The sequence below is a fragment of the Odocoileus virginianus genome, chromosome 19, assembly GCF_023699985.2.
Source record: "Odocoileus virginianus isolate 20LAN1187 ecotype Illinois chromosome 19, Ovbor_1.2, whole genome shotgun sequence".
NCBI lineage: Eukaryota > Metazoa > Chordata > Mammalia > Artiodactyla > Cervidae > Odocoileus > Odocoileus virginianus.
This window is the reverse complement of record NC_069692.1, coordinates 14,989,162-14,999,885: the sequence shown is the minus strand read 5'-3', so window position 1 is coordinate 14,999,885 and position 10,724 is coordinate 14,989,162. Positions and strand designations below refer to the sequence as shown.

Here is a 10,724-nt window from a genome sequence, read left to right as displayed (position 1 = left end):
GCCTCATCCTTCATATTTACCTGACCTCTTGCCAACTGACTACTGCTTCTTCAAGCATCGCAACAACTTTTTTGCTGGGAAAACGCTCCCACAGCCAGCAGGAGGCAGAAAATGCCAGTTGTAAAGCATGGTTTTTTATGCTGCAGGAATAAACTTATCTCTTGTTGGCAAAAATGTGTTGATTGTAATGTTGTAATGGTTAATATTTTGAATAAAGATGTGTTTGAGTCTAGTTATAATGATTTAAAATTCATAGTATGAAACCGCAGTTAGCTTTTTCATCAACTTAATATTTCCATTACTCTAGGAGAGGGCTCAAAAATATATTGTTGTGATTTATGTCAAAGACTTTTATAGTATCCAGCCTTATATTTATGTCTTTAACCCATTTTGAATTTATTTTTGTGTATGATATTAAAGAATGTTTGTTTCATTTTTTTACATGTAGCTGTCCAGTTTTTCCAGCACCATTGAAGAAACTGTCTTTTCTCTACTGTATAATCTTGCTTCTTGTGTTGTAGATTAATTGACTATAGGTTCATGGGTTTATTTCTGGAGTTTTTATTTTGTCCATTAATCCATATTTCTGTTTTTGTGCCAGTACCATGTTGCTTTGATGACTGTATCTTTGTAATATGGCCTGAAATCAGGGAGTCTGATTTCTTCCAGCTCCATTTTTCTTTCTCAGTGTTGCTTTGGCTGTTTGGGGTCTTCAGTGTCTCCATATAAATTTTAAGGTTTTGTTTTGTTTTGATTCTGTGAATAACACCATTGGTGATTAGATAGGGATTGCATTGAATCTGTGGATTGTTTGGGTCCTATGGTCATTTTGACAGTATTGATTCTTTGAATCCAAGAACATGGTATATCTTTTCATTTGTTTGTGTCATCTTTGATTTCTTTCATCATTGTCTTACAGCTTTTGGAGTACAGGTTTTTTGTTTCCTTAGATAGATTCATTCCTTGATGTTTCATTCTTTTTGATAAATGACATTGTTTCTGTAATTTCTGACCCTTTTGTTGTTAATGTATTAATTAGTAGCCAGATATCCTGCTGAATTCTCCTGTGGTTTTTCATTTGATTTTACAAAGATATAATTATGTTTAATTGATAAAATATGGCTTTTTTTCTAATTTTATCTCATTTTTGTCTTAATTCCATTGACTTTAAAACAGTGTTAAGTAATTATACTTGCTACATAATGTATTTCTTTTTGTTTTTGTGTAGATGAAGGAAGTCTTTTTAATATTTAGCCATAGAGTCTGATGCATTTTTTGTTTTGAGATATACTTCTAAACTTTTGAGATTGACATCAAAATGCTTGATTGCAGTTTGGAGCTTAATTGAAATTTGGAACTTAATTTCATTTTGTTTCTATTGCTATTAACAGGAACAAAATGATGGTCTGAGGTGTTACGGAAGGACTGAAAAGTTTTGAGGTTCATATGTGTCACCTACTTTTGAAGGATCATAACACTGATATTTTCATTTTTTTTCAGAATGGCCAGAGTTTTCTGGTTTTGGATGAACAAAGATTTGCAAAAGAAATTCTTCCCAAATACTTCAAGCACAATAACATGGCAAGCTTTGTGAGGCAACTGAATATGTGTAAGTAAGAACAACAGTTTAATTGGAGTACTGTCATCAGTCACTGATAAACCATTTTCCTCCCATTAGGATGATAAAGGAAAATATATTCATAGAAGCACCATTAATTTTTAACTTTTTTACTTTTGTCTGTTTAACTTACCTGAATTTTCAATGTATTTCAGATGGTTTTCGTAAAGTAGTACATATTGATTCTGGAATTGTGAAGCAGGAACGAGATGGTCCTGTTGAATTTCAACATCCTTACTTCAAACAAGGCCAGGATGACTTACTGGAGAACATTAAAAGGAAGGTGAGTTATTGTTAACGTGATTTAATTAGGGCATTAACATGTAGTATACTTGGTCAAGACATATTTCATTTGTTGAAAGTAAAAATGTACTGAAATACACAGATTTTATTGGGGACAATTTAGACTAATAATGCTTTAATTATGCCTTCTGTGTATTTTCTTATTTTTCCTCTGTGTTCAGCTGTATAGGGCTCAGTCTTTAAATACTTTTTTAGAGGGAAGGAAATGTTTACATTCTGACTTAGGATAAGGAGTCAACTGTATTGTGATGGCTCACTCCTTATAATTTAGCTTAAAAAACATAAGCTCCTACTAGAAAGTCAGCTGCTTAGAAGACCTTTTTCTGTAATTCACTGCTGAATATCCTATGCCCAAAGTTAAGTCCCTTATATATACTAGATATTTAATAACAACATTTTTGAATGTATGATATCTTTTGCTGAAATGAGATATTTTGACTAAATCCACAAAGGGAGGTGGGGAAAAAGGGTAGTGAACCATGAGAGAACATGGCCTTAGTGTGCAGCTATTCTGCATAAATTTAATTAAAAGTGGAATGTGATAATAAAGAGGCTTGGGGGAATTACAGGAAATTTGGCAGAAAGAAATTAAAAAAAAAAAAAAAGCCCTTAAGTTGCTTCTGTTCATGGAAACTTTTCCACATTGAAAATAAATAGATAAATTATTCCTCATCCTCTCTTTGAGCCATGAATGCTGTTCTTTTCCTGGGCTTTTGGAAGTGGATCTTACCTTCTTGACAGGCTACAAAACCTTTTATAACAAGAAGACTTTGAGTTATAGCCACAGTGTTTAGTATTTGTTTAATTTCCTACATTTACTTTTTGAAAGGTTTCATCTTCAAAACCAGAAGAAAATAAAATTCGTCAAGAAGATTTAACAAAAATTATAAGTAGTGCTCAAAAGGTTCAAATAAAGCAAGAAACAATTGAGTCCAGGCTTTCTGAATTAAAAAGGTAAAGTATTTCCAAATATAATCATCATAACAGGGGTTGGTGTTTGAGTGTGTGTGTGTTTTGAGGTTTGGAGGTTGGTGCTTTAGGTAACTAGATTATGTTGTTGAAGCCAAGATCAAAAACCATTTTTTTTAAAGTATTAATTCCCTCTATTTTTATTGGTAGCCATAGACTTTACCCCAATATTATGTTTTCATGATGGTGGTGAAAAGAATATATATAAACTTGGGCAGTCAAAACAATTTGATGCACAGTCTTACTGATGAAATAATAGATCATTAAAATTGGTGTAGGAAATTATGATTCTGTTTAAGTTGACTTTCATTTGTTCACACACATGTGAGGACCACAAGCCGTAAAAACTACATATGTCGCCCATACTTTCTTTTATAGAAATTTCTTAAGACATTTTCTATGTGGCCTATCTTTTAGGAAAAAGTAGGACACAAAAAATAGGGGGAAAAGGTCACAAGAGACTTGCCCTACTTGATACTTTACATAGACTTGAGGAGGCCATAGTCATACTTTTTCTCTATAGAAAAATGTTTGTTTTTTTTTAAACTGGAATTTTTGGCACCATTATTCTAACGCCACATTAACAACTTGTATATGAAGTAGACCTATATTTCTGTTCTTAGTAAGTAGCTAGAACCCTTCTCAATGTAAATAGGCACGAAGGTCTTAAAGAGCAGTTATTTTTGTATTGTCTTTCCCATTTGTAACATAGGTCATTACTTTAGCTATTCTTAACTCAAGTATTTTCATTGAGAGTAAACTTGAACTTTGAGTCCCTTTGTGAATAGCATTAATTTTAAGCTTACTCATTCTGCGTGTTTTATTTAAACTCTCATGTTGGTTTACTGTGTGTATCTTGTGTCTACTGAAGTGTCCTTTGACCCAGTTCCTTGAATCTCAGGTCTAGCTTTTAAGGCATGGGATTCCAAATTTATCCTGTAAATCTTCATGGTAACCATTCTCCTACTTATCTCTAGTAGGCAGATGACAGTATATTTATATTTCTGAGTCAGAGAAAGTACAGTTATTATTCAGTAAGTATTAAAATCTTATTTTCTATACTTCTATATTTAAATTCAGTATCTTTTATAATATTTCAGATTGAGGAAGATCACTTTTGTGGAAGTTAACAAAAGAGCAAAAATTAAAGCATTTACTAGATAAATTCTTTCGTGTCTTACTCAAAATTATCATTGCTACTAACATTTAATAATTGCAGTTTTCATAGATGACGATGAGTGAGGGAAAAAATAAAGTTGTTGCTACTGGACATGTAATTGGTTTGTCATGTATTTGTGTGTGTGTGTGCTTGCTTGTATCTGACACTTTGCAACCCCATGGGATGTAGCCCACCAGGCTCCTCTGTCCATGGGGTTTTCCAAGCAAGAATACTGGAGTGGGTTGCCATTTCCTTCTCCAGGGGATCTTCCCGACCCAGGGATTGAACCTCTTATCTCTTGCGTCTCCTGGATCGCAGCAGATGCTTTACCACAGGGCCACCTGAAAAGCCCCTGTCATGTATTTGGGTACACCTTAAAACAAGAAACATTTTTTAATACTTTAAAAAACCAAAACATTTATATGATTGTATTTGAGACAGATCTTCAGACTGTTTTCTAGTCTCCATAGTCTGTAGTCCTACATCAGCACTTACCCAACTGTCTGTGTGACCTTGAGTCAGTCTTCTCAGTTAGCTGAGTCTCAGTCTCCTCTCTAAAAGAGAGATAATTCTTTTCTTGACAGATTTTAGAAAAGTTTAAGTAATACACATAAAATGTTTAGAATGGTGCCTGGCATAACAAGTGTTGAGTAAATGTCACTTCCTTTTAAGAATTGTTTCCTAAGCACAAGTCCTGAATTCACATGGTAACCATATTGAAAAGTTAATTTTTTAAATAAGAAATAATGAACCAGATTGTCAGAGGAGTAAATGGCCTACTATTGTATGCATGTAGCTGTGTGTCTTAGTTTTTGAATATATGTATTGCCATGAGTACAGGGTACTACCGTTAACGAAGTAAAGATTCTGCACTTGTGTCAAGGTTAGTTGCCATTCTGTGTAACTGAACCAAAATTTTCCTACTCTCACGAAGATATATAGTAAAAACTGGTTCTTTTCTCTGGTTTCTTAATTAAAGATATTGAGATCTGGCTTTTCTGACTGAATTTTTAAAATTTTTATTTTTGATAAATGATAACAGTGAGAATGAGTCCCTTTGGAAGGAGGTGTCTGAATTACGAGCAAAACATGCACAACAGCAACAAGTTATTCGAAAGGTGAGTTTTTTCTCTATGACTATAATCTGCATTTAATGAGTACCATTTGTGACCCTCAAAAAACCTCTGTTGAATAGTCAGTGATTGATCTTAGTTTCTTATGTATATTGGGTACACAGAAGTAAAACTATGAAATCAAGCCAAGTGTTACATATTCTTTTTAATAAAAAAATTTCTCATTAGCTAAATATAGTCATACTATACTTCCAGCTAATGTTTCTTTAGCTTTTAGTAAGATCTTTTGCCTGATAAAACAGCTTTTATATACTTCATTCTTAGGAGCATAATTAATACACTACTAATTTTTTAACATATGTTAAAGACATTTATACTGAGTCAAATTTTTTTATTTTGTTTTACTGTTTTTTTACTCTAAAAGGCAAAGATATGACCATGAAAGATAAATGACTAATATTTTCAAAGCAGCTGAACAAAAAAAGTAGTTATCAAAGTATGTCATTATTAGCCTGTGCAGAAAAGCACTTAAGGTAATGGTGTACTATAAATCCTAAATTTTAGTATCTGAGCTGAAAATTACTGGAGGAACTGAAAATCTCCTTGCTGCATTGTGTCCTTGTGATTTAATCTTCTCATATCAGCTTTCATGCGTTAATAAGAGGTGAAACATAAAAGTAATTAAGGCAGCTATTTTTTGCTCATGAGTAAACTGTACTCTCAAGTTTAAGCAACAGGTTTTATGGGGGGAGGGAGGGTGGGAAAGCTTCAGTTTGTTCCTACTCAGAGGCCATTAGCTAAAAATAGGAGTATGACTGAAAGGATCTGGATGTAGTGGAGAGGTTTAGAATACAGAGATGAATGGTAGCTGCACCCTTTGGCCTATAGTCAAAATAGATACACTGATTTTTAAAAACAAGTTTACAAGGGAAGGTTGAATGTAAGATTCAGTTTTTATTGTTTAGTCCTAGTTTTAAATGATACCTGTGCTTTATTTAAAAAAAATCTTATCTTTTTCAGATACACAATACAAAACAATGTTTTGGTTAAATGTTAACTCTTAATATGTCATAATTTGTTGTTGTTTTTTCCTTGAAAGCAAGGATAGTTGGTAAAATACTTAGTATTTCAGTTTTTCATGAAAGTGAACATTCTATCTCCTCAAATTTGAGTTTGAACCTATGTATTTTAGTGGGGTTAGGAAGTTTCCATAATGCATGATAGATTGCTGATAATTTTTTCCCTATTCCTGGAGTTTGTTTCTAACTCTGCCGTTTACTCTTTGGCCTTGGATTAACTGGAATAATACATTGGCGGTATCTGTTAGACAACTTGTCAGGTACAGAAGTCCAGTGATACAAATGTTAAATGCCTCATCTTCTGGAAACAGACTCTGTACAACATAGTGCCAAAGTGTCAGAAGAGAGCTGAAGTTTACAACAAATTTCACGAGAAATTTAGCCAGCATTTCATGTTCTTATAAATTCCACTAACTAATGTTTTTAGAATTTTCCCTAACAGTTTTTTATAAATTAATGAAAATAATTAAACTGTTTCATACGTATCGTTAAGGTTAATTGTTGTCTTTTCATCAGCTGTCAGCATTTCCTTTTAAACAAGTATAAATTTTAGTGGCTAACCTCCTTTGCATAGACTTTGTTGTCGTTTAGTCACTAAGTCATGTCCCATTCTTGGTGACCATCATGCCAGGTCCCCCTGTGCCTCACCGTCTCCCAGAATTTGCCCACGTTTGTGTCCATTGAATCGGTGATGCCATCCAACCATCTCATCCTGTCGCCCCCTTCTCCTCCTGCCTTCAATCTTTTCCAGCTTCAGAGCCTTTCCACTGAGTCTGCTTTTCACATCAGGTGGCCAGAGTATTGGAGCTTTTGCTTCAGCATCAGTCCTTCCAATAAATATTCATTTTGACCTATCTGTAGACCCCACAATTTGAAAGCATCATAGACTAATGCTGTCTAACTCTTCAGTTAAAACATTTGTATTTTTCTCTGTGGGATTGTAAGCCAAGCCATTTAGTAGCCTCATTTGGGGGAGAGTGTTCAATATTAAAGCTATACATTATGTATTTTCAGTTGTCAGTTCTCTTTAATCATGTAATTATATTTTATAAGCTTGTACAAGGAACTCTTCTGCAAAGATTCTAGATAGTTGTCAGTCACCTGGCCTTTATTCATAGCATCTCAGTGATATACTGATTTTCATAGTTGACTTCTTTAACTCCTTTAGGCAGTGCAGTTTCAAGGCATACCCTGAACCAGTGATTGGCACATTCACATCAGTATCACCTGGAGCTCTTGCTAGTGAACAGCACACATCACTGGACCCTATCCTCAGAATTTTAGAGCATATCTGGAGTGGGTAGAGAATTTGAATGTCTAAAAGGCACCTAGGCCAATGCTGCTGGTCCATGGACCATATTTTAAGAAAAACTGTCATAAGATATAAAGAATTGATTGCATGTCTGGATCTGTTTAATAGTTTTTTCTAAATTTAATGAGACTGAAAATCAGCTTCCTGATTATCATCTGGAAGCTTTGACAGATGTTCAGTGTCTCAGTAATTTTCTAGAATTAGCCAATAACTTTTATAACTTGAAAACATTATGATCTGAGAGAGTTGGCAGTCTCTTTTGTTTCTAATTGTGTTACCCGGTATAAGAAATAATTGAACTGAATATCAGATAGATTAATAGGTGGATGGCATGGGAGGAAGCTAGATATAGATGTATGGGAAGATGGATGCCCTAGGTACCTGTATATCTTAAGTAGCAGCAACTTTATCACAGGTTATTCTGCCTGGAAATTGGTATGTTTTTTTAAGTATCATTATAAGATGCATCCAAATTTAAAGTGTTATTAAATGTGAAAGCTTATGTGACTAAGAATAGAGGACATATAGTACCTGAATTAATTTTATAAGACTTCTAGATGGAAGAATTAGGAATCTATGATGGGATATTTCCTGTGTTTTCCTTTTAGATTGTCCAGTTTATTGTTACATTGGTTCAGAATAACCAACTTGTGAGTTTAAAACGTAAAAGGTAAGTTTTTATGATGATTCATTTTGACCTACCTATAGACAACCAAACATGTTAGAATTTAATCATGAGAGGCCTTCATTTGCTTAGTATGCCTGTTGTCCCAGATGAACGGTCCTTCCTTGTTTATTATCTTTCAACATTTCAAGAGTGGTATTGTTTCTACCGTTGTCATCTTGCTGTTTTTGAGAGATCAGGATAGGCTGAATGGTCATTTTACATACATATGGTTGATAAAGAATTTGTTTTTCATTTACAGTAGCAAATTATTGTGGCATTAGAAGGCCTCATGAGAGAAACTGTTAAATGAGGATACATGCTGAAGAAAACAAAGAATTTTTACTTGTTTAAATTTTTATCTCATATTTAATCCATTCATAAGGGTCTTTAAAAATCTGTGTAGTGACTATGGGTTGTAATACCCATAAATGTGAATGACTACCTTTGTCACAATTTAAAAAAACAGTGGGCAAAGGAATAGGAGAAGGAGAAAAAGATTAAAAAGATGATCTTGTAAGGCTGAGGATTTTAGCAGACCTTGTTTATCCTTACAGCTTATGCTGTGAAAATAACTCTGCTTCTACTAATTCTTTGTGATACTACCTTTTTTTTTTTAAAAAACTATGTAAGTACCGTAAAGAGTTATATAGTTCAGTCACAATGAAGTGTATTTGGGGAGAGTAATTTATTATGTTTATTATAACAGATAATATAGAAGAATGGAGAAATAAAAGTCCTAGACACACTTATCCCCCAGTTTTTATTCCTAAGATGTAATCTTTTTTAAGAGTTTCTTTGACCCTTACTGAAATTTTTTATTCATTGTTAAAGTGAGTGTGTTTATATATGGGTAAATTATTAGAAGCAACTTAAACTCCTTGTATATTTGCTTCACCAAACTTCATATATATCCTCTGATTTTTCAGGCCTCTACTTCTGAACACTAATGGAGCCCAAAAGAAGAATTTGTTTCAGCACATAGTAAAAGAACCAGCTGATAAGCACCATCATAAAGTAATTTTTCAAATTCTGTTTTCTGTTTATTATCTCAAATTAAATTTTATACAGCTGTATTTCATGCATTTAAAAAAGTTTACTGAATAATATTAGCTGCTCATCCTCCAGCTTTTAAAAATCATGCCATTTTTTATTATTTAATTTAGATTATTTTAAGAAATAAACTATTACACATACAGTTGTCTCAGTTGCCTATTTCCAAGTTAGTTTTTCTTTCCCTCTCACTCTCGCCTCTCAAGATAAATCACTATCTTGAATTAGTATTTATTATTCCCATGACTATTTGATGTGTGAATACATGAACAGTATTTGGTATTACTTTGTATATCTCTGTTGCTAAAGTCTGCTCAGTCGTGTCCGACTCTTGTGACCCAGTGGGCTGTAGCTCTCCAGGATCCTCTGTCCCAGACAGGAATACTGGAGTATGTTGCCATTTCCTTCTCCAGGAGTTCTTCCTGACCCAGGGACCAAACCCGAGTCTCCTGCATTGTAGTTGCAGGCATATTCTTTACCATCTGAGCCACCAAGGAAAGCCTGTATATGTCTAAAATTATTTTGTACATATCCATTTGCAGTGTGGCTTTTTTCACTTGGTCTTTTGCGATTTATGAAACATAGAGATTTAGTTCATCTTAACTACTCTGTGGGATTAATTGAATATTATGATAAGGCAATTATGTACTTGTCCATTGGTTATTTTAAGTTTTTTCTAACTTTTACTATAAATGTACACAGACTAGACTCCTTCAGTATAGCATCTGCAAAAAATATTTTTGTTTACTTCCATTTTTATTACAAGCTCTCTGGATAAATTGTCAAAAATACCCAGTGGAAGATTAGTTGAATCCAGACTTACTAATATCTGATTATCATTGTAACTTTAAAGTCTTAGAATTCTAAATACTATTTTAGATTTATTATTAGGGTGTTGAGATTTTTGTTCTCAGGCAAGTTAGAGTCACCCAAACATCTGGTTCCTCTTCCCAGGGTTTCTAAGTAATCAATGATACCTGTTTTTAGGATTGAAGATTCATGTAAATGGATGAAGATTTCATAATTTAATTTGATTTATATCTTATGCCTCTATATTATCTAGTGTTGAAATTGATAGAAATTTGCCTTACAATAATTACTTAAGTTTGCTCTGAAGAATTGAATGCTTTCTTATTAATGTACCTATGGTCTGAATATATCTGTAGCTGAATTTAAAAAAAAAATCATTGCAAAAAGCCAAACTGACATCTAGCTGTAGGATAGTTGAAGTGTTGTTTTTTTTCCCCTGTTAAAGAAACCATCTCATGAGTCAGAATAAAACATGTCTAACAAGAGTAGCTGAAGATGAAATAATCCCCACCAGCCCAGTGGCCATCTGGTTATGCTTGAGATTTCTCAAGTCCTAAGCTTTTTAACTCTTTGCATATAAGAAATACTTTAAAATTTGAAGGTCTTTTCTTAGAAACATTATGAGGTATGTCATCTTTACAGTCCCTTACAATGAAAGAAATAGTTAAGTAGCATGCAGATAAT

The 10,724-nt window shown here is 33.4% G+C and overlaps 1 protein-coding gene across 3 annotated transcripts in view; it reads left to right on the top strand.

Annotated features, from left to right (window-relative positions):
* The window catches only part of HSF2 (heat shock transcription factor 2), a 37,284-nt gene that overhangs the window by 15,973 nt on the left and 10,587 nt on the right, over nt 1–10,724 (top strand). For all 3 annotated transcript variants that reach the window (XM_020887659.2, XM_020887658.2, XM_020887663.2), the window contains exons 2-7: nt 1,501–1,609; nt 1,774–1,901; nt 2,751–2,875; nt 5,092–5,167; nt 8,122–8,183; nt 9,107–9,194. In XM_020887659.2, coding sequence (XP_020743318.1) covers nt 1,501–1,609; nt 1,774–1,901; nt 2,751–2,875; nt 5,092–5,167; nt 8,122–8,183; nt 9,107–9,194 — 588 coding nt within the window. The remainder of the gene's footprint in view (nt 1–1,500; nt 1,610–1,773; nt 1,902–2,750; nt 2,876–5,091; nt 5,168–8,121; nt 8,184–9,106; nt 9,195–10,724) is intronic.